At 40.1% G+C, this 25,058-nt stretch overlaps 1 protein-coding gene across 4 annotated transcripts; it reads right to left on the bottom strand.

Moving 5' to 3' along the window:
- Positions 1-1,874: 1,874 nt before the first annotated feature.
- kif5aa (kinesin family member 5A, a) lies at positions 1,875-24,514 on the bottom strand. 4 transcript variants are annotated; one of them, XM_042408217.1, is made up of 29 exons: positions 23,596-24,513; positions 19,892-19,979; positions 19,728-19,801; positions 19,084-19,188; positions 18,818-18,866; positions 18,675-18,730; positions 18,489-18,576; positions 14,540-14,664; positions 14,211-14,315; positions 13,209-13,357; positions 11,774-11,922; positions 11,405-11,604; positions 11,242-11,310; positions 10,948-11,154; positions 10,013-10,159; positions 9,677-9,865; positions 9,392-9,509; positions 9,195-9,256; positions 8,945-9,054; positions 8,614-8,715; positions 8,367-8,427; positions 8,200-8,271; positions 7,390-7,482; positions 6,650-6,866; positions 6,331-6,502; positions 5,950-6,029; positions 5,639-5,678; positions 5,185-5,270; positions 1,875-4,494 (listed from the first exon to the last, which is right to left on the bottom strand). In XM_042408217.1, exons 1-28 carry the CDS (start codon positions 23,722-23,724, stop codon positions 5,192-5,194), a joined length of 3,135 nt encoding a protein of 1,044 aa, XP_042264151.1. In that variant the 5' UTR covers positions 23,725-24,513; the 3' UTR covers positions 1,875-4,494; positions 5,185-5,191. The 4 variants fall into 4 exon arrangements, with proteins under 4 accessions (XP_042264151.1, XP_042264150.1, XP_042264152.1 ...); XM_042408216.1 differs by having other exon boundaries at positions 7,378-7,482; positions 23,596-24,512; XM_042408218.1 differs by having other exon boundaries at positions 7,378-7,482; positions 11,405-11,583; positions 23,596-24,511.
- Positions 24,515-25,058: the final 544 nt, after the last annotated feature.

Genomic DNA, 25,058 nt, shown 5'->3' with positions numbered 1-25,058 from the left:
TTTGGTCTGGGTTGTGTCTAATGCAACATGGCTCCACATGGTGAGGAATTGCCTGAACAAGTAAGAAACCAGATTGTGAGATTTCACAAAAATGGGAGAAGGGTACAAGATTATCAGTAGGCTACTGATCAGAAGCCAAAACACAGCTGCAGCAGTGGTTAGGAGGTACAGGAGGACCCGAACCATCAATAACAGAAGGTGCCATCCTTGAAAAATGACAGCATGCAGTTTATAAATATGGAGCTTTCATTGTAGTTTAATTAGTTAAACCTTCTGTTTTTAAGTGAATTGGCTTAATTCTTCTTGAGTTTTCTCTAAAAACAAATAAAAATGTATTAAATGGAAATGATTTGTTTTATTTAACATTTTAGTGATATTGACCAGGCGAGTACTCAGTTTTGTTTTGTACTGTAGCTTAAATCTATTAAAATCTTAACATTTTTATTTCTTTCTCTCACATATATTGTTTATAATTTTAATTTTCTATCTGTTCTATAAGTCTATGGCAACAGTGTATATGTTGAAAGTGTATATGTCTGGCTCAAGCCAATCTGATGATTTCCTGTGAATTTGTTATTCTAAGGACATGCAGCATCACACCACACACCCACAGTACTGTAGGATGATGCTTCACATGCCACTGCTGTTTACATCACTGCTTCCTTTCTCGTGGGAAACATGAGGAGCAGCTTATTATAAAAGATGAGGGCGGTGGTTTCATCATTTAAACAGAATCTGAGAAATGTGAGGGACGATTATGTTCATACAGAGAATAATTACTATTAATATGATTATTTAATACAACAGAACAGTTGCAACAGATTATTGTGTTTAATTACACAGATTTTGAAGGTTTTATGTAATAAAATGATGAAGAAAAGTGGAAAATCTTGATTTTAAAGATGGTTTTCTACATTGAAAACATTAATATGATGACAAAAATGCAGATGTTTCACCTGAAAGGCCTTTAGAGCATGTAGCATTGACTTATTAACCAAACTGTCTATTTATTTAGACATAGAAATATAGAAATATAGAAACATCTTTGCAGGCTTTATTGGTCTGCTGCTGTAAATCTTAATATTAGGTGTCCATTATCCAGTTAGGCCACACAGAGGAAGCTACTGGGTGATTAATGACTCAACGGGTTTATTTTAAGTCAAGTCACTATGGCACCACCATGACATTTCCATACAGGTTGGTGTCTGTGGGCAAATACGAGCTCTCTGATTCATTTTGTTCTCGAATGCCTTTCTGCTTTAACTACATCAAAAGCTAACTTCCCTTTGAGTGGCTTTCATGTCATAATTTTTTGGCAAAGGTCCTTTTCATTATATAGCCCACAGTTTCCTGTTTGGGTCAGAGGTTGTAATAACAACAGAGAGCCCCCAACACACACATGCAAACCACTATTAGCAGCCACTGATAGCCATCAAATCTGTTTTCAGTGGAGCTTCGCAGTTAACAGAGAAAATATAAAGCTGGGAAACCAACAGCTGGACTAAATTAAGATTCACATAGGAGCATGTTGATATAGGTATTTTAAATTTACCTCTCCTCCACTGTAAATGGTGTCGAAAGGGAGGAGAATATTTACTTTTTTCATGTATAATTGAACTTTTTATTCCATCTGCAGGTTGAGTTGAAGGCAGCTGTTTCTTCTCAGAGAAGATGTGCTGGAAAAGACTGGACAGTCAGCCAATTAAGTGTCTTTTCATTCACTCAGATCTATATCAACATCCGTCACTAGATGGAGCCATTTGCACCTGACAGTGTGTGACATCCTCTTTCTTCCACACTCCTCTTCTCACATCAAACATTAGATTCAAACAATCATTTGGATCCAAAATTATTTCCTCAAACAAATTCCTTTCTACAAGTTTATTGAACTTTTTACTACAACACAATGGTTCACGTACAATACAGCATAGTGATGTGTCTATATATACAGAAGTTTTGCACGGTGATTCACATAATCATGTCGACGCTACAGTATAATAAATAAAACAAACATTTGGGATTTTTCTCTGAACAGAGTTTGCGTGTACCTCTCTTTTGCATTTTTTCTATGCCGCGGCACGCTCTTTTTCTTACAAGATTAACAATATATAGCACATGTATTTTAGATATGTTAAAATCAGACAGTGGAATAGCAGATGACAATATAGCACACATTCACCCCCCTCCCCCCTTCAAATTTATTACACTTAAAACATGTCAAATAGAGGGTCTGCTTGGACACGTACAGTAGGGTCTGACCAGGGTGTGGCTGAGGGATTATTTTGGATGTCATGTGCTAGAATGAAGGTGTTGTACATGTAGAAAATGATGATTATTTGGGAAAATGATGGTTATTTCTGTATTGGACACGCTGACTTGATTATCGGCAATCACATAGTTTTAAGCCTATGAGGAAGACAGTGGTGATGGCCCGTGGTGGTTATGACTGTGAATGTGAAGCCCTGAGATGTTGTTAATGCCAGTAAGAGCATGAGACCGAGCGGCGCTGTCATGGTTGAGGCTGTTAAGGATCAGACGACTGCAGAGGATCACACTTTCCTGCAGTATTTGGGCTTAGTGACACGTAGAACAAGTCCAGTCATGCGATGTCATACACTGAACATAGAGAAACAATTTTGAGTATAAAAGATTTTGAAGATTTTGTTATGCAAATAGAAATAGATGCTCAACAAACTCTGAGGAATCTGATCAGAGTAAACTTAAATGGAGATTAAATGTATCTGGTGAAACTTATCTTTCAGCACCCCTGTCACTTATGCAAAAAAGCTGTTTGGTTCTTTTGCATGTTTCCGATAACAGCGAGACACTTCAGCGCTGATCTGTCCTTCAGTAATTCAGTGAGTCAGCACAGTTCAAATGCATTCATCTCCTCATCGCACACCTGAGACATGCTGCTTTCTTCTTATCCTGATTGGCTGGTCAGGATTTCTAAGAGAAGAATTACACCACAACCTCAAAACAAGCTTCAAACAACAAGCTTCTGTCAAAGTGTCTGTGTCCATCCAAGACTGGTGGCTGCTCAGCTGGGGACTGAATCACTGAACCACATCCGTACAATCTTAAAAGGTTCTTAGATGTTACCGCACAAATCAAAATCAAGATAACGCAGGGGAAGTATGTCAACTGTATAACTTTACATTTAATCCAGCTCTGATCCTGCTACATGATGGAGAAGGAAAATGTGTATGAAGGGATTTTCAAGAGAAAATAACTACTGCTCTATACTTACAGCGACTGGCGTACTAAAGTCACAACTTTCTCTAGAAACTCTAAGATTAGCTCTTATTCAGCAGTTGAAAGGATGATATCTTAGTATACTGTAATAAGTGTATAATAAGTAGCTCTAGAGGTAGTAATTACAAATGTATGCACATGACAGCGTGTTAGTTTGATCACGAGAGATCAGCTCTTTTTAAGGCTCGGTAAGAAGACTCACAAGGTGTGGGTGCGATGCAGGGAAGGAGCCACATTAAATGGATGTGGGCAGCATTACCTGAAATGCACATAATACAGCTGCAAACATCACAGTATCAAAGCTATTACAAAAGTTGTTGTCATTACAGACTGCAAGCCTGGGCTGAGTTTCCCCGACGCACTTTGCATCTGATGTCCTCTTCTGTTAAATTAAAACTAAACTCAGATGATGTTTTTGTCGATTTTTCTGTGTTTACGCCACATTAACATAACGACCCAGTCTCGGACTCAAATCTACTTTAAAATAGAAAACCTAAAGCACTGACACCAGGACCAGGATTAAGGGAAACCAGCTCTCTCTCTCTCTCTTTGACATCTGTCAAAGTCGATCAGACGCTTCACGCGCAGCATACCAGCTCCTGACTGGAATCATGACACATGCAAAGATTTGAAAGCTAACCCGCTAAGCGACATGCATGCAGGGTGTGGGTCTTCTGTTACAAGCTGGCGTTAACACACTATACTCTTATTTACGACAGAGAAAAAGGTCATGTCTGCCTACAGTATGTCATCCACATGATGCCCTTAAGAAGATGTGTGCAGGGGACGGTGGAGGCTGTGCATTCACACAAACAGTTGCTGGTCAAAAACCTCTACTGGAGTATACAGCACTATTATTTACAACATGTGTGTACTAAGTAATCAGAGATGGAGTCAGTCCCGTTTCAATTCAACCACCTTAGGAGGAAATCAGCATCAGTGATATCTGGTGACAAACTGATTGGCTGAAGGATCAATGAATTAAGTAAAGTTCTATATTTAAAAAAAAACTAATTCTGACTTATTTCCTGCGCTGATTGAATTGGAGGACACTGGACCCCAAACCTGAAGGTGAGAGTGGTCACCACAGGAGCAGGAGGGGCTTCATATAGTTAGAGGACTAAAGGGCTACAGATCTTCATCGTCATCTTCATCAGTGATGCAGTGGAGGGACAGGGAGACGGGCTGCATGCAGATGAGAGGGGACGGTCGTTGGACGGGTACAGTGTCTGGTCTTATCTGGAGAGACATAAGAAAAGGAAGTCATTATAATAACAGAAATGTGCTTTAAGTTATATCGAATGTGTGATTATTAATTTGTTTAAATTATTGTTATTAAACACTTTTCTCTACTCAAAGCATAACATTGATTTTTTGACAGATTCTGCACTTTTCATAACAGCTTGTCCGGAAAATCAACTTGCAGAGACTTAAAACTCGCTTGAGATACTGTAGCTACAATACATCATCACAGCTAACATGTTTTCTGTTTTAGTTGTTTCTCACTTTGTCTCTGTAGTTGCAAAGAAACCTTTCCAAAACTTTCATTGGTGGTGCACGTCCGAAAACAAAGATTTACTCAAAAAATGTACTGATGAGTTCTGTGGTTCAAAATCTGAGTCTATAAAACAATGAGCTAAAATGAAAATGAGATAACATCAACCTAGTAAAAAAGATCATGTGATTTGGTGGGTTTCTGTATTTAGTGGACAAGGAAGCTATTTGACAGCTTCAGATATCAAAATGTCCATTAATGTAACAACCAAGAATTTTCAAAATAGGCTTTTGCTCAAAACTGCAATACGGTGCAAAAACATCATAACTTTTACTGGTGTGCTTTGGAAGAATACAGATTATCTGTAAATAATGCACAAAACCAATAAGTGCGTGTGTGTGTGTGTGTATGACAAATTATACTTTGCTAGTTACCATGGTATTAACTCGCAGCGGTCTCCTGCTGAATGATGTAGTGCCTGTTTGAATCATCCACCTCGCTGCCACAGTGAACATCACTTCTGTTAATGCAGATAAAACAAACACACCATTCAGTACACAACAGTACAAGTACATAATCATCATTCACCACATGTCACTTCTACTGGACACATCAGGAGTGAATTTGTCTCCTGTAACTCCAGTCAGACAGTTGTTGTTTCAAACATGAAATACAGGAGCCAAATTCACAAATAAATTGTTATCTGGTAAATATCTAGAATGTGAATTTTCATTTAATCTCAATTCAAAGCCTCCAACAAACCCACTTATTCTTACTTACTTAAACAACTAAATTACCCTGTTTAATGTTTAAAGTTTAATGTTTAATACACAAAAAGCATCTCAGGCTTTCTGTTTACGTCTAACTTACTCAAATTGACATCCTCACCTGTTGTCATTGATGTCTCTCGTTTCACTGATGGTGTTACCTGTTGGAAACAAAAATAAAAACTATCAATACTATTACTGCTTCACTTATACTAATTAATATACTATTAATTGGTGAATACTACGATATAATAAACAATATATGTATCGATACAAAAAAAACAAGGAATACTGAGCTCCTGACAATAAATATCAACATTTAAGGATCCCATCATAAACACAGATTTGATGCTGAAATATTAACATATATGTATATATATATATATGGATATTAGTTTGTATACAAGTATGTTTGTGTGTTCTTGTGCTTACCATTGTCAATGTTGAGTGGGTAGGACTCCAGTATGTCTCCATTATATCTGCCTGCTCTGTAGCCCAGCGCTGTGGAAACTCTGTAAAACATCATGTGACATGACAGGTGAAGGACAGTTGTCAGATTCTGTTCTTTACAAAATCAAAAGGTAGTCTGAGTAGACAGTAACAGTGTCAATACCCACTTCATACAGCTACTCCATGTGTCTTTTTAATGGATCTTTTGCAGTAATGTCAGATTTGTCCTCTAACGCCCCTGAACACCACAGTATCAGATTTATCGCGGCCTGCTCTGTTTTTTGCAAAACAGTCATTATTATGGCCACAGCTGTCTTTAAACCATCTGGCAAAGAAAACGTGTAAGAAAGGATTTAAACTCACGTGTTGCTCTGGACAGAGTTGGGGTTACAGTTGATGGAGCTCTGCAGTGACCCGTTGCTCTGGAAGAGGGCATTGCTGTAGGTGTTGGCTTGTTCAGAGGCGCGGATGACGGTGTAGAACGGGTTGGTGGGAGAGCAGACGCCGCTCAGCTGCTTCGGTCTCACTGGCTTGGCTGTCGGGATGATAAAATAGAGGAACAACTGCAATGAAACTGGGTCATTGTTACTGCAGACCATAATGGTTTAATAAAAGAAAAACAGTGCAAAACTTGCTGACACAAACAAAAGTATCAATAGTTAGTTAATTATTAGGGCCGTACCAATCTGTGCTGCATGGGAACGCCTCTGGGAATTCTTTGCCCTCATGGCGTCCTTGATGCGGTCGACCTCCTGCTGGTAGCGGCGGCGGTCCATCATGGCGCCCTCCTTGGCATCCCTCAGTGCAGTCTCCAGGGCCTTAACTCTCTCAGCAGTAGACCGAAGACGTTTCTCCAGCTTTGGAAGCTCACAACGCAGATCTGCATTGTCACGAACCAGCTGGAGGGGAAGAGAAAGAGAGAGGGAGGGAGAGAGAGAACGGAGATGAGAGATGAAACAGGGAGGGAAAATTGGAATAAAAATGAAAAAGAGTCAATCTGAGGAAAGGAGAGGAAGACAGAGGACAAGCAAGGAGTTAAAATATTTAGCTGAGTATCACACTTACAGGTGAAGTAGCTAAGTTGAATTACTGTTTAAAAAATACTTATATTGCCAACTGTTATTTAGTCAGTAAGTCACTTCCAACTTGCACTTCACCTGCACCAGTCACTAAGAAAAATACATTTACTGTAATTACTTGAATCACAAACGATTCATGGCTTTTGGACATACTGTAGTTACTTTCTTGTAGTGTATTAGTGTATTAAATATGACAGCAAATCTTTTTTCTGTTATGCACCCACTGAGCTTGGAGACACGGGTGTTTATTTAGTGTTTAGTTGGTTAAAGTAGGAGTCAAATTACCCCCCCAACATTGCTGTATCTCAGCACTGTCATGCATGTTTCTTACCTGTTTGTGAACCTTTGTAAGTTGGTCCAAGTTATTCTCAAGAAAGGAAATCTTCTGCTTCTGGGTGCAAGACCCCCCGCTATCATCAGGTTCCATTTCGGAACTCTGCGGAGAAAGAAAATAAAGAGTAAAGATAACAAAGAGGATTTCTACTGACTGTAATACCTGACAGAAGTGTTCATAAATACCAGTGACTCGCTGATTACTTTGTGATTAGACTTTCAAAATCGCTTTTGATTCATTGTGGAACAAAACCTTCCACATTATTGGAGATTCAAGACATAATTCTCTAATCTTGACCATCTACATCCCTCTCCCGAAACCTAAACAGCTTCTCAACAGCTCAGTGATGAACAGCATCACAAGATATTTTCAGCCACAGTTGTGGACATTTTAAGCAACAGGGGTTAAAAAGCGCCTTTTAGGTGAATAACGAGAAGGGTCATTCAACTAGTACTTTCCTCCTCACTAGACCTTTCTGTTGGATCTCTAATCCACAAGTCTCCACAAAAAGTGAATTTCTTGTGTCATATACATGATATGATAAATCAAGGGGATTAGAAGGAGGGAGGATGTTGTTGCCATTTCTACTGAGGTTGATCAGGAGGTAATTTAGGTTACTGATTCATTAATACAAACTGAGTCATGAGTGACTTCTTTATCTTGAGAGTAGTAGTGTCGCACAATCTGGCTCCATATGCATTTCTCTTTTATTTGGATGACATTTCAGCCCTCCGGCCTTCAAAATCAATCTACAACCCTTGGTGTGTGTTACTTTTCCATTATATAACTGCTTTCTCTTGTCATTTTTCAGCTGCTTACTTTTTTAACCCGCGACGTGAGGTCTTGAACGAACAGCTTGCGCAGGTTGTGGAGGGTCTGGAGTTCGCGGGCCTGGCGGACGGACAGATGGAGATGAGGTTAGGAAGACAACACTGGATACTGTGATAGTGCAGAAGTAGATGGATAGTAGTGTATATTTTACTCACGACGGTCTCCTCCAGACCCTTCAAGTCCTGTTTTGTCTGCTCATGGCGCTCGTGCAGGAATCTGACAGAAGCAGCAAAAGCATCATTATAAATAGGACAATATTTCTGTGTGTTATAGCACATGGTGATAGTTTACACGTGTTGCTGGCAGGTATGTTTTGACTGCCCTCTGCTGGAGTTTACGAGGAGGGAGACTGGACTATATCACATAGTGTTCTGTATTAAAATGAATGTGCCCAACACTTACGAGAGCTCCTCCAGGCGCTCGCTCTTGGTGCTGTCCTGACTCTTCAGGCGCTCAAAGTCAGCACGAACCTGAGCCAGCTCCAGCTCCAGCTTGGAGTTGCGACTGGAGATGTGAAATAATAACACACGTTCAGGAGGAAGGGCGGAGTTTTGGTTAAAATTTATGTCCAAAAAACCTGTTTTTTCATCTCAATAGTAGTAAACTTCTGTTTACGTGGTATAAAAAGCAATATATTGTCAAAAATAATATTGTAACTGCATATAATAGTTAATACTCAGAAATAACAACATCTATATTATCTTTGTGTTAATAGTAAGAATAAATTACGGACTCAGTGAGTTCGTCGATGATCCTCTGCTTCTCATTGATCTCATCCCGCAGGCGGGCCAGTTGCTTGTGATGGAGGCCGCGGTGAGACTCTCCCTGCTGGCGAGGAACCTTCTGGAAATGAAAAGAGCAAATGCACAACTTCTTGTAAAAGAAGGTTTATGCAGGTACTGACATAGTAACATTATGCTGGGGAGACACTCACTGAACTCAAGATTTCAGGATGGAAAAAAAGGCCTTATAAGGTTTCTTACCTTGACATTTCCCTCCTCAGTCTCACCCTTCTCTCCTTCCTTCTCCTCAAGCAGGGAGTTATCTGGTAGGAGAAGAAGAGACGCATCAGAGTTAAAACTCAACAAGAGCTTGAAGTAAAATTCCCTTGAAATCAGAAATAGAGGGAATGTTAGTGTGCATGTACGTATGTTGTTTTAGCATGTGTGTTGTGTGTTACCCTGGTCTTGCAGCTTGGCCAGCTCTTCGCTCAGGGAGTCGTGGCTTTCCTCCAGCTGCCTCTTCTTCTGCTCCACGCTCTGCATGTACTCGGTTAGAGAGCGGATCTTTGCCTCATGCTGTACATACGTAAACCCACACCCACATCAAGTATTTAAAATACCATTAAAACACAGCTATGACAAACTCCAATTAATGATTAATTCACACAGTCTTTCATCCATTCCCTCCTTTCACATTGTCTCAGAAGGCCCCTCTCTTTCAGTCCTTCTCCCTCCGCCCTCACCTGAGAGATGAGGAGCTGGCAGGAGGAGAGCTCCCTCCCGGTCTCCTCCATCTTGCGGTGGCACTCCAGCTGCATGTTCTCCAGCTGGCGGCAGCGCTTCACCATGCTCTTCACCTCCGATTTGATCTTACTGATGTAGAGGCGAGCCACCGTGAACTCCTCCTCGATCGCACCACTGATCTCCACCGGCTGAGGATTGGAGGAAAGATTAGGATTATTTTTCGCATTCAGGATTTTTCCATCAGTCATATGCAACAGAACAGGACTTACAGGAAATGTGTTGTTCAGTCTACCTATATGTACATTTTCCCCTCCTCATACTGCGATCCAACTCACCAGCTTGATCTCTCCGTTGCCCACAATGGTGCTGAACTCACTGAGATCCCTCATCAGCCCGTTGAGGACGTCAGCGATGCGCTTCCTCTGCTGACCACTCACTTCCTGCATACGAGACAGCTCTGCCTCCAGCTCCATCAGACTGGCCTGTCACAGAGAAAGAGAGAGGGAGAGAAAGGCATTAAGGATTAGAGAAGCATTACCTTTCCCCACTAGAAAGCACTCACAGACCACAAACTGTACTCCCACAACAAAATGCTTACAAATGTTTAATGTGCATCTAGATCCAGAAACCAGGAGATCCACTAATATTTACAACTCATAAGAGTGAAGTTAATATTAAAAAGGATAAAGGCATTGTTGCAGTTTTAAGCTTTCAGTTTTACTAAAATCATCATTAGATCCAGATCCTGTCCTGTCCAGGAACATTAGGGCTTTTTACAACGATGAACTTTGCAAGATTTCAACTAAATAAAAGTCATAACTCACCAATGAGTCATGGCCATCAAACTTTGCTCATTTTATACCTGTTTTTTATACCTGATTGCAACTGCACAATGCTTTTCAGTGTTATGGCTGTTTATATTACGCCAAATTCAGTTTGGCGTTAGCTAGAAAAAATTACACAATAATATGTTTTTTTCAGTCCTAATATTTAAGCACAGTAAAGATCTACAACAGACATACAGCAAACTGAAAAACATGATGAGACAATAAAGAAAAGCCTCATTTTAAAAGGCTTCAACACTTTTTATATACAGTATTTTTTCAAACTTGTCTTGACCAACAGGGAAACTGCACCACTACAGCAGGTGTTTGTCTCCATAATGCAGCCAGTGAGCAAGCAGATCCATCTGTTCCACCTCCTGTCTCTGATTTTCACTCTCATTCTGTCTCTCTCAGTCCACCGTTCACACCACTCCTCTTTAACTTACCATTTTCTGGGCCAGCTGGTCGGCCAGCAACTGGTTCTGCAGGCCTTTCTCCTCCACCTCTTGGCTCTTCTGGTCGTAGTTGATGGCTAGCTCCTCCAGAGCCTGCAGCACCTCCTTCACCTCAGCCTTGGCGCAGTCGCTCTCCACCTGCAGCCTGCCGAGTTCAGCCTGGACCTTGTCCCCGTCGCCACGGGACGAGGCCAGGAGCTGGAGGGAGGTAAATATGGTGTTATCAGAAGAGGGAGACCTTCAGTTTGAAATTTTTCCATGAGGCGTGAGTTTGTGTGTACCCACCTCGTCCTGGTCCAGCATTTGCTGCTTCAGTTTCTCCACCAGCTGGCACTGCAGGTTGATCTCATCATCCTACATAAAAATGATATCATCGTAAATACCAACCTCACTATCACCTACACTCACTCACTAACGTACAGGTAAGAAGTGGCTCTAATTAGTTTACCTTGTCATCCAGCTGCTTGTACAGCTTGCGGATTTCCTCTTCATATTTCTGACGCTCCTCCTCAGAAATGCGGACCACAATGGAGGAGGTGTCGTTGTCCAAAATGGGGCGCTCCTCCACGGACTCGAAACGGGTCACAATCTCCGGCTCGGTCCGCTCAGTCTCAGGCACGTCCTCTCCTGCGGGGATTGATGACGAGACAATAAGAACAGAGGAACAAAGACGTGAAAATAACGCAGTTTTGTTTACAATCTCAGCACAGAAGTTTGTTTATAATTGCAGTTGTGCAGCTGAAACAAGGTATTTCCTGGGAGTCAATTTAGTCCTAGTTTCAGTAAGCACAAACAGAAAAGGTTTAATGCGTCTCACCATTTCTCCAGCGGTTGAGCTCGGCCTCCAGCTTCTGGATGGTGTCCTTCAGAGTCTTGTTCTTTTCCTTCTCCTTCTCGTACTTCCTCTTCCACTGCTCCGCTGTCAGCTCCAGGTTGATGGAAGCGGTGTTCCTGATGGTCTTGGCACTGTGACGGGGGGACACAGAGTAAAGGCCTTTACACATCATTGGGTGATTTTTTCGTTGTTGTTTGTGTCATGAATATTTTCACAGAGAACAAAAATAATACGAGGCGAAAAAGCGACGTGATTTTTTTTCGGAACGAGGTCGATTTTTCTGAGTTTTCACACAACGAATAAAAGCATCAACCAATCAAAAAGCCTAATCTGCACAGACAGCTGTTTCTTGCGATGGCCCACGTGGGGTGTTGAGTATCCTGCTGGACGTGTTTTGAACTTATTTAACGTATCTATATTGATTGATCAGCTCCAGGTCTGTCTGTTAGCACTGCAGGCAGACAGCAGGTAGGTTCACTCACTACAGTGGGCGGAGAAATACAGCCAGTGTATCAATACATTGATGTATCATGTATCATATGCATCATCACCATGTATTTACAAATACAAACACTGTGGATTTCTTCCCGTGGAGCCGACATGCAAACTGTTTCGGTTCAGTAACTTCCTGCGGTCAGTCAGCCTGGTGAAGGCAGTTTGTCCTCTCAGGAGCTGCAGCTGACAGACGGCTGGCTCTGTGGACAGAGACGCTGAACGCAGGTTGGAGATCATCATCATCACTGGAGGATGATGTCAACATCCTCCAGTGATGATGATGATCTTGTCCTTCTTCTCCTCACTCGACAAAAGAAGAGGAGAGTGTTATATCCTTTCAATCCACACCGGCTCCGACCTGTGTTCAGCACAGAAGCAGCCGCTAGACAAACTGCTTTCACCAGGCTGACTGACAGCAGAATGAGCTGTCGCAAATTCTTTCGCAAATTCGTGTTTCTGTGTGTCTGTCGCAAATTCGCATCCATGCCGGTGTGAATAGTTTTGATGCGAACTATTCGCAGGCGATTATTTCGCAATTTTGTGTTGTTTATTTGCATCGCTGTGTATGTGTAAAGGCCTTAACAATGTGAATAAGCCCAAAATGAACTTTTATGTTGCTGATATACTTTCAAGGTCACCTGAAATTTAAGTTTTAGAGGCAAGTACTAAAGAAAGATGATTTTGTCACAATTATAATGACCCTAAGACTTTTTTTAAACTAAGATTAATTCTTCCCCAGTGAAAGAGCAAAATAAATATGTAATGAGTGTAATGTAGTCAAGTGAGCATCTGCATCTGCCTTGTTTGGATTTTAGTAGGTCACACCCAAAATAGATCACTGCCCTGCTTTTGGGAAGTAAATATAATCAGATTCAGCAGCACGTGAAAAAGCTGCATCGACTGTATCCACAGATGTATCTACCGTTGTCCAAACATCAGAGTGGACTTGGTTTCAGCATCGTTGTAGCTGGAGGGAGAGCAGCAGATGAACATGGTGGTGCGACAGTTTCCACCCAGCGAGTCCTGCAGGATGCGGGTCATTTTACTGTCACGATACGGCACGTGAGTTTTCTGCAGGAGAGAGACAGGAAGAGTGGGAGATGGAAGAGGGGAGGAAAAGGAGGGAGGTCAGAAAAGAAGCAGAGAGATTAAAAACAAGCAGAAAGAAGGGACAAAGATAAGACAGGACGAGGAGGAAAGGAAGACAGAGATGAAAGAGAAAAAACTGTAAAAGTCAGAGGTATCTTTCATTTGCCTCCAGATATTGTACTCCTGCACTGATTAATCAACAGAAAATATGATACAGCTAACATTTACACTTTGCTAATCCTCTTGATCTCTCTCTTTTGATCCTTACAAACCCCAAAAGTACTGTCAAAAAGTGGCAGACTGATTGTGCTGCATCCAACTAATCACATAATTGGCAGGCATAGTTTTGGCCTTTGACGGCCAAACCAGTTGAGTTGGCAGAAAGGAAAGAGGTACGGGCAGGATGCATTTCATTAACAGGTCAACAGGAGGGACACAAGTGTTAGAAATGAGAGAAGATTATTTTATGTATGAACCTGGAGATAAACGGGAGACTCACAGTTGTTTTAATTCATTTAAATCCCAAAATTCTAAAATAAAAATCAAGCTTCAGGTGTTGAAAAGGTAAAAATGTTAATTTAAATGAGAAGAAATATATCAACTACTTTACTGTATATCAGCTCCTTGAATGCCACAAAAATATTCAAACACTCACATACTGACTCTTCTGTATCAGTAAAATGTAGACCAAACGAAGACCAAAGTATAAATGCAACCACTTTGTCAGTATTTTGCCGTATTTAAAATCCAAATCTATTTATTTTAGAGGCAAACAGTCTCAGTTGTTAGTCTAGTGTCTATATGAATACAAAGAAGATGAGTGAAACTGGCTCACCGTGCCCTCAGCCAAGGCAGAGATGACGTTTCCCAGAGCAGAAAGAGACTTATTGATGTTTTTAGCCTCATCCAGGACGGCTCCTGCAGCCCCAGTCTTACTGACCTGAAATAAAGACACAGACAGAGCGAGTCAAGTCAAAGATGAGAGATAACAGATGAAGACAACCACAGAAACACCGATGAAGTCAAATGGAAAATCTTCTCTGCCTGCATGTTTTACTAAATAACGCGATCAAATAAAAAACAAACATTACAAAGTCATGCAGCTGAATCTCAGGTTGGGAGTCGCTCATTTACAAACAGTCTTTCAGCAGGAGTGTCTCCTACCTTCTCGCTGCCAGCCAGATCCACCAGGTAGAGTTTTCCACACAGCTTCTGCTCAGTCTCCACATGCTCCTGCTTGATGTTGATCAGGAAGATGCTGTGACTGCGAGAGCTGTGCTCGTTCATGTCTGCACAAAGACAGAAGCAACGCAGCAGTCAGGAGAGGGCAAAAGGCAAAGAGGTTACTCTGCTTAATACAATTATTAAGTTTATAAAAAAAGAATGAGCAAAGGTTGACTGAAAGTGTCATTTTAAACTAGTTTAAAAACAGCACATCTGGGGAAAAAGTGTCTCACAGGGATGATGAATACATACACACAAAGCCTTTAAGGAACAACAATAAGAGTGAAAAAATGTCAGCTAAATGTTTTAATCTACATTTCTTTCATCATCTTTACGACAGAAATCAGGATAAAAAAGAAACTAACCTATCTATAATCATACATGACTGCTGTTATATATGTAAACCTCATTTCACACAATCTAGCACCACCAGTTTGTAGGATCATCCGATAATTTTACCTTAATGTACTGAAAATAAGTCATTTATGGGTGCTTTTGAAATCTTCCGAGTCTTTTTTGTCAACCAGAACTGCAGCAGAGTGATGTCATGCAGATAACAGAACACACTCATCTAAACGCCTCTCTCCATCAGACCTCCTCACAAACAGAAAGTTCAGGTTTCCATGCAGATGATATCTGTGGGCATCAGCTCAATGTCTGCAGAGTGTCGCCCCATTATTCTGCTATCAGCACACCGTTCTGCAGCACCGTGAGTCAGCAGGTATCAACCACAACAGGAAACGGAGCAGAGTGCTGCCTGGGAACGCAGCTTTCAGCAGATCTGATCCACTGCTGCTAAATGGTTTTTAAGACTGGAAAGGTGTCGGATTGATGTCACTATGGGTGATTTCTAAATTCCTTTTTAAAATGGATATAAGATCTATTTCATTTGTCCCCATGGAGACATTTGTGTTGACATCCAATCAACATAAATATATCTACCATCTCCTCCACAAGCACATAAAATCTATAAAATGCAAAGCCCACACAGTCCTCTAGTTCATAGTATCTACACATGGTTGTTGTGCAGCTTCATTATGATGACACTGTTTACTAAAAGTTGCATCACACACGGGCAGACATGAATATTTAGCATGCACCAGGGGACTTTTTCCTGCCAGCAAGCGAAAGCTGCAGCTTACTAAAATGGAGAGTATAAGCTGGGTCAGACAGTATTTTTACTGACCTGTCTGGTTGGAGACTGCTCAGAGATCAGCTCAGTGGACGGATGATTCATAACGCACATGCTTCTTTAATAAGAGGTCTGTACCAGATGAGAAATCTAAGCTTTTATCTTTACAGACAAGCTGCAACACGATGCAGAATTCTCACAGCCAATGAAAAACTCTGAGGCTACGTCAGTGTCTGTGTCTGTCACAGTAAAATATTTCATTCAAACTCTGCTAGACAAAAATATCTGTGATTGTTAGTTATAAACATTTCAGTTTTATCTTCTTTACATAAGACACAAAAAGCTTTTGAGAGGACTTCATGAAGAATTTGATTTCTAGATGAAGATTATGTATTTTTGTGTTTTTCAGCCTATCATAAGTGAATATATAAGCCTGTTATATGTTTACAAATGTTACTGTTAGAATTTGAACAGCACTGAAAACAATAACTTAGACTTTGTTGTTGGTCTTTAATCTGATCTGATCTGTTAATCATCAATGTTAATCAATATAAGTGATAGTGTTTTTAATTGTGATGGTGGGGTTAATATTTTTGCCATTTAGACAACAGATGGTGTATTTCATTTGCTTTATTTTGAATGTGAGCTGCACTCTGACCTGTGATTCATCTCACTGGTTCATGACCAGCATGCTGAGAGCATCAGATTATCACTGTCAGGACGCCAGACCGCAGTGATTCAGTTTACGGTGATTAAAGACTTGCTTTGATGCTACATCTTGAATGTTAAGGTATTAACATACATAAAGTAATTTACAAAATTTCCAACTGATATATGACGAATGAACTGCAGCAGATAAATGGATATAAACAGTATTTGATTACTTTACAGGTTTAGTTACTCATGATTGTCTGTGTTGATTTATGTGTTTGTGGGGATTCATTAATGTTATGTAAGTTTATGTTGGTTATGCTTGTTTTTTGGGGGAAATTTACTTGTTTAATATCTGCCTTTTTTTGTTCATGTCACTTTTACAGAAATTATCTATTAGTTATCTATTTGCATTAACAGAGTGTTTAATTTCATGTAAAAATAATAATACATTTCATTTAAAGAGAGCTTTTGAAGGTAATCAACTTAAATAACTGTTTAAATATTAAATTAATTACAGTTTATATCACTATAGAGCTGCAACAATTTGAATCAAACTATTATTGTGTTTTGGACACTTGGTTGGACAAACAAGACATCTGAAGATGTCACCTTGGGAAATTGTGATGGACATTTTTCACTATTTTTTGACATTTTATAGACCAAAAGATTAATCGATTAATCAAGAAAATTATCAGTAGATTAACCAATAATGAAAATAATTGTTAGTTGCAGCCCACTTTCATTATAACACATTGTAGGCCATTAAATCTACTTGGCACTTGGCATTATAGATCAAATTGATCTTTTTGGATAAGTACGTACTCATTTCTAGTCCTGCAGCACAGACGATGGCCGACAACAAAGGCAGAAAAAGGCTGAACTGAAATGACTGATTTCTTGAAAATGTCACAGTCTAATGTGAAGACGAGCCAACGCGCTCAGCGCTGAGGCACAAAATGCATTAACTGTGGAAATGAGATTTATAACAGTGAAGCAGTCCTGGTGTTTTTGCTGAACGCTGAATCCCAAAGCTCATCTGATTTGCTCATTTTACTTCAGCCTGCAGTCGACTTCAGAGCTGTGAGTCAGCACAAGACTAATAAAATGAATTAATACACTGTGCTGGCTTGTTGCTGATGTAGCTCTCAGAGGAGCTTCTATTTTTTTTTGCCTTTTGAAATACCTCCAGTGCAACACAAAATCTGTCTCAACAGTGGTGACTGAAACTTATTTAGTGAAAGAAAATCCTATTTGCTTAAAACAAAGTGGAAAGAAATCTGTCAGTGGAGTTTGATTATTTTGCCTATTTCTAATCATGATACGATCTCTGACGAATCTCTTTAGAATATTGAAAAAGATAAGAAACTTGTTGTTCTTGCTGTTCCTATTTTGATTTAGTTTTGCATCCCTCTGACAATATAAGACAATGGTTTACACTAATGCACCATTTTTAATGATTTTATTAAGTAATCTTTGAGTTTACCAGTAATTAGGCCACATGTTATTTTGAGCTGCTTTCTTACACTGTGATGAATGTTGTAGAACGGAGGCAAAGCATCACTCTGACCTGCAAACCTGCAGTATTGGAGCCATTAGTATTATTACTGGACCACAGAGGAGTGAGTCAGCAGCACAGAGGCCAAAACAAGTTGCAGGAAATACAGATCAGGAGGATTTTATTTCTAGTTTTGTAACTTAAAAGAGCAAGAGCTGTTTCTGTTTGTTACTAGCAGTGACTTTATTGTGATAATGGCTGCGGGCAGAGACAGCACTCTGCTTTGTTACTTTCTCCAAATCCACAATCACTAATGTCCAGTTAAGTCCATGTGACAGGATCTTATTTCTTTTCATGAGAATGAATGAAGCTTGAAAATTATAGTGGGCTATAACACGGAGATTACATAACAAGACACAATAACAGGCTGCATGCACTCAGCTGTCACTTCACGCGTCAGTAACGAGTCACGAGTGCTCGAACAAAAGACAAACCAACACTGGATCTGGTGCTCTGACAGGAAGTACAGAGACAAAAGAGCTGACTTTGTTCTTGAGATGGAGAGCTAAAAATATTTCTCTATTAGCATTTGTAAGATAAAGACTCACTGGTCACAGCAACATGGCGGTTAGATTTGCCCTCGTCGATCACATCCATAACCTCATCAGGGCTGGAGACGAAACGCTCGGTGCATCCCTGAGGAGAGGAGAGAGATTTAACATCATGGCTCTGATGCAGCTCAGCAATAGATTTTTACCTAAAAAGATGAAGTACAAAGCACAGTTTCCACCAACCTTTACATATGGGACCCTGTTCTTATCCTCGTGGACAGACAGGTTGGTCTTTGTCACTGAAAATATAGAAATACATTTTAGAATGAAGTACTTAAAATATGCATATGTAATGAATCAAAATACAGTCAGCAGGCATCACTAACCATCCAGAAGGTCACGGATTTTGTCCATGTAGATTTCAAAGTATGAAACCTGTTAGAGGAGAAGGAAATAAGTTGAGATCATAACATGAAGCAAACAAGTAAAATTATTATTATTTACTGGTCTGACACATAACTGCATGTTTGCAGACAAAAGAACAGAAAAAAATATAAAGATAACGGAAAAAGTCAAATACAGCCACACAGTGTTACATAAAAAAACATCCAACATAACACCGAGTCACAAACTCAGGTAAGTCAGCAGACACCTTGATGTGGAATTCGAGGTTCTCGTCCATGGCAAAGATGTGGTTGAAAATGTCCTCAGCGATGCGAGGAATGATACCCATCTGGTGAGGGTCATGAAGCTTGCCCTGAAACAGGAAGTGACAGATGAAGGTACATCCAGGTATGAGATTGTGATGTTTTTCTAGGGTCAAAGGTTAATTAATACTGAATTCAATAATTTCTTTTAAATTTCCTTAAAATGTATATGAAATCAAAGCTACAGAGGGAATCAGGCTTGTGGGAATTATAAGCACTTTTTTTAAAAATATTAGAAAATAACAAAACAAAAAATCACCAAAACTTAGATGACTGTCATAAAAACAATTCCATAATAATAATAATAACAATAATATTAATAATAAGGAAAGCGGTTATCCATATCAAACAAAAAATTCTGCCACCTGCCACCAGCAGTCAGAGCAAAGGTCAAACTAATTAAGTGCAAATGTATTATTTCTACAAAAATTATTACCAAGAATGCCAAAAATACATCAAAAAGTTTATTAGTCAAGGGACAACATAACCTCTGAAACAAAAGCTGCAGATATTGTTTATACTGGTTATAGCACACTTAATCAGTTTTTATTGTACAGCTGGTTTTCTTTAATTTCTCTGAAAGCTGTACCTCCATGGTGTGAGTCTTTCCGGAGGAGGTTTGTCCATATGCGAAGATAGTGCCGTTGTATCCACCCAACACATCTATGAGAAGGACAGAACAACAAATGAGACCACACACAGCATGAGCATTTCGATAATTTCAAGTATTCTGGTGCGGCTCTTCATTCGTACCTTTGACAATCTGCTTGGCGCAGGTGTTGTACACCTGCTCCTGGGTGGTGTTGGTCGGAAATACTCGATCAAACACGTAGGACTTCCCCTGTGCAGAACACAAGAGACGTGACGTTATATTTCTCCCACAGAAAGCGTGTTTTGCTATTACATGACAGGACACAATATTGACAATCCATCAAATAATGTCCTGATGCTGTACAGTAAAAGTATTATCTGACACGCACTCCATTTAAAAACATCCACAAAAGACTTCAACCTCTTTTCCAGCAGCTAGTCATCAACTTAAGTTATAGGAAATGATGTCATCCCCATGAGGCGGTCTGACTCATCCTCTGTTTGTCCGTGCCAGACCATCCAAAAGTGTATGCACACACACACACACACACACACATTTATATATATATATATATATATATATATATATGTATACACAGTAGAGCATGTAGCTTCAAATGTCACCGATGGATGTCTCAGTAAACGGTTCTAAGGTCTAAGGGATCCAGACCATGAAAGAATAAGATACACACTCACACAAAATAAGAGTATCATTTTTCAACTTTCAAATATCATCTCTCTTTGGAAAACATACATTTATGTTACTGTGCAGCACAAAGTGTTGCTGTTATCGTGAGAAAACCTCAAAACAACAATTCTGATGATATGCAATCACACACGAAAAAATAAAATCTTTCCTTTAAGGCTATAATTTCTTGGGATGAAGAAGCTAAAAACAAGACTGTTTTTGAGTTACTGTGTAGATTTTTTGAGTCTAGATGGTTTCCACATGACAGAGATGATTAACGTCACAAACTGACACAAAGGTTTGCTGTTATTTATGTTTTGTTGCCGGATTTAAATTAATAAAGTGGCCCAGATTTTGGTTCAATGACACTTTTTAGTAGAATTCATTAACTGAGGTGAAAACATGTCAGTGAGAAGCTGTGAGGTTTTATAAAGTAAATGTTGTTTTGTGGATGTTTTATCTCCCCTGCTGTAAGTAAACAACAAAAGATGATATCAGTGTTCTGCAGTGTTTCCATCTCGCAGCTACTCAGAGCCATATTTCATCCAGGACCTGACAACTTCAGATAACCCTACCAAGGCAGTTAAAAAAAAAGCTCTTTCTCCATTGCTGGCTTTAAATCTAACACAGTACCAAAGTCATAGGAAAGACAATACAGGCCTTTCATTAACAGCTGTGTATCAAGCGAGGTGTTATTCCTTTCCACTGCTTTTCTGCAGGGCCGAACCTCTGTTACTGGACCATCTGTGACTCTTGTGTTTACTCACAGAGGTTTTCTTTCACTGGTCTCAGGCTAAAACACGTTTTCTGTGCATATGTGAGGATAAATGAGTATCTACCGCAGGGCTCGATTTTAAATTTAAACGATTATTTGGTTTTAGCTCAACGTTTTGGAAAATATGCTTATTAGTTTTCTTGCCGAGATAAGATTAGATAAGAAGACTGATGCTACTCTTATATCTGTTAAATATGAAGCTACAGCCTGGAGACATTTAGTTCATAGACTTTTTGCTCTAAGACTGGAAACAGGGACAAACATCTTCCTACCAGCACTTCTAAAGCTCACTAATTAACACATTGTATCTTGTTTGCTTAATCCGTCCAAAAAACAAAGTGTGAAAATGTCACGTTGTGGTTTACAGGAGTTATATATACAAACATATTTAAAGACTATTTCTAGGCTCCGTTGGTTGCCAGGCAACAATATTTTTTACCTTTGAACAGAGGCAGGCTAGCTGTTTCCCCGCGCTTCCAGTCTTCATGCTAAGCTATGCTGTTTAGATTATGAACAGAAGACACGTTTCTGCTTTTTAGAAAAAATGATGAAATAAACCATCTACAAGAAAATACATTGACTTACAGACGCTAGTTGAACAGATAGCTACAGTAAGAGAGTGGGCAGGACCTCAGTGTTTCTCTAATTTCTTTGAATATCAGCATTTAATATATAAATAAAATTCCTACTTGTGCACACAATACAAGTGAGTAGATCAACAATTATAGAAACAGACTAATATGCAATCAATACAGCAGATGTGCAGCTCAGTAGTAAAGTTTGTGAAAGCTCTAGCTTTGCTTATTTACTATTTAAAACATGCAAATTATTCTTCAGAACAGAAACATTTCATAGCAGGCTGGAATATACAAAGACACATATAATGTTTATTTCAAAACGTGTCCCCAGAATAAAGCAGCTCCATATAAAAAATACAAACAGCCATTGTGTGACACGCTGATGAGTGACTCAGCCCCGAGAAGCCTCGCTGCAGAAACCAGCCTATTAAACCCCTGAATAAGAGCGTCCCATCTGATACCGAGGCCACAATGCAACACAATGAGGAGAGCTGCCAGAAGATGAGTCGTATTAAATGTCATTAACAGATTGACTCATCGGCAGGCCGCCCCCATGACAGAGTGATTTACCGGAGAGGGAGACATTTAGTCCTGGGACTAAACGCAGATGGATGAACGAGGGAGAGACAAGGTTAAGAGTCAAAGAGGCAGAGACACAAGAGAAAAGAGAGACAGAGAAACAACAGAATGAGGCAGGAAACTGAGAAATATTAGAGACAGACAGAGAGGCAGACAGATGGAGCCAGAGAGAAGAGAAAGCAGGTCAGTCAGTGATGCATGAGCTCGCTGGATGATTATTGATCCTCTCTGTAGGCAATTAGAGAGATCAGTTTCTGACTCAACTGGCCAGCATCACGTTGAGAGGAGAGAGGAAGGTCAGGCCGAGATGTTTCCATTATTGTTTCAACGTGTAACTATTTCTCTTCTTCACTCGTGTACTCTATTGTCATTTCTTTCAACATATAGGAGTGAAAATTCTGGGGAGCCACATTTGATCTGAACAGCTGTTTTCGTTGTTTTTACTATAATAACATGAGACATTTGGTCTCATTTAAAGTAAAGATATTTGGAAAGGTTTTTGGCCACCAGTTCAATTTCATCTCTGAGTCTCTATCAGTGAAATCACTGCAGCAAAATCACCATTTTTCATTTAGAATTGAAATATTAAAACTATATAACTTTACAAAAACAAAAACAAAAACAAAACAAGTGACAAAATAATGCCAGTGCAGCTGGATTATTTAAATCTTTTTTCCAGTGAAAGTCAGCTTCTTTCAAGACTTTTCTAGAAATTAGTTTCATGGGAGCATTAAGCACAAGCCAATTAGGGAGCGGCTAATTAACTTAAACACCCAGAGTAAATGAATGGCTCCATCATTTACATTCATTTCCATTTACCATTGAAGGCTGTATTAGCTGTGTGTTATGAATCAGGATTACTCATTTAGGGCCATGACTGACTGATGCCTGTAGGCCTGCAGAAAAATCTTAAAAAATCTTAAAATTTAAAATATTAGATGTTGATGATCTGTTTCACTGTAACACGGTTGAAAGAGCTGTATGTATTAATGTCAATAATGTTTTAAATATAATAAGACAGGCTATGTATCATTCATTGGCAGTGCAGACCTCAGTCAGCTGATGCAAGAGGCCAGCTGGCGCATTTTAGCAACATTACATGTGTTTCTGCTTTGTCATGTTATAGAAAAGACAGATTTTTTGGGGTGTTTCCGGCCAATTTACAACCCAAACAGATGGGTCGAGCAGCTAATGATTTATGGATGAGGGGCCTGCATGCACAACAAAGCGCCTCCCTTTAACTCACCCCGACGACCACAGTGTCATCTCCTGTAAATTTGGGAAGAAACAGGTCCCCGCGTAATATCTCGGCCTGGTTGAGAGGTCGAAAGCGACACAACACTTTAATGTTGCACTCCGACGGGATATCGGCCATCGCTGCAGGCTGAAGGAGGAGGAAGGATGCTGGTTTCTGCTGGGAGGAGGGATGCTGCTGAGGCTGGAGGCGATCAGATGCTGGTCGGGGCCTGATCTGACCGTCAAAATAAAGGAGGAGGGATGCGGTGAGGCTTCGTCCTTCTCCGTCCGGAGGACTGTGAGGATTGTGAAGAGGTTGGGCGTCTTTATGTTGACAAGCTGAGAGAGACTGCGATTTATTTATGCGCAGCTGGACGGTGTTTCCGTGTCGCAGTGAGGCGGGCTGGCTGAATTAGATGTCAAATCGTAAAGACGATCCCCTACATCATTAAAACAAACGACTGTGATGATGCTCGGCTCCTCTTGATGGTGAATTTGACGCTGCCCGTTTCTCTCTCGGGTGTTTTCTTTTCTGTGTTTTTCGGGTGCGGCGGTGGGCGTCTGGCCGGTTGAAGGTGAGATGCTGCTGGAAGGGCAGTGAGGTAAAAGCTGCTGCTTGATCGGCCTGCTTTGGTCGCCACAGCGTCCTCTATCGGCGGGTCTGGGAAGGGCGTGGTCTGCATCCCGTTTAAAGTGGTACCCACCTCGAGCATCATCAGCTCAGCATCCTCACATGCTGCAGCCACATCCAAACACAGCAGCGGACGATAACTTCATTACTGTCCATGAAGCAGCCTCCAGGCCCATTGATGCAGTGACTAATCATCACAGCCATACTTTGGCTCTTTTCCGATGCCTGACTATATTTCTTGGAAGGCCCTATGAAGCCATTATAGGAAGGCAGTGGATGTTATTGATTTACAGAGGAGCCTCACCTTGATGGAGCATTAGTGTCTGAGGCAGCAATGATGCAGCACAATGTCAAGACTGAAATACCTTATCATTAAAAAAAAGATGTTTGTCATACTTGTTTACGGTGAACATTACAAATACAATCTAAAAAACAGTCACTGAGCAGCACATATATTACCAGGGCTTCACAGTCTGACCGACTTATTGGTTTATCTGCATCCAAACATACATATAAACAACTGCGGTTGACTGTGCCAGATTTTTAAATTTAAGTAAATTTAATTTTTTAAAGGAATTTGTTCATATGGATTTTTAAAAATGCCCAATCCTGCATTGCAGAGAGACCCAAAAAATCCAAACTGGATCCATGATTAAAATCATCATGATAAACTGGGATTCGTGGGTTCCTGCAGGTCAATGACTCTGCACTAATGACTGAAAGCTTTAACACTGTTGCACCTGGATTTTGTTCGTAGGGTAACAGTCTCAACCTAACAAACCAAAACTCTTATTTTCAAGTGGGCTGTACTGGACTTTTGTTTTGACATTTTTGCAGATGAA

This window comes from Thunnus maccoyii, chromosome 4 (genome assembly GCF_910596095.1).
Source record: "Thunnus maccoyii chromosome 4, fThuMac1.1, whole genome shotgun sequence".
NCBI lineage: Eukaryota > Metazoa > Chordata > Actinopteri > Scombriformes > Scombridae > Thunnus > Thunnus maccoyii.
Note: the sequence above shows the minus strand (reverse complement) of the source record. Positions and strands in the feature narration are given on the sequence as shown.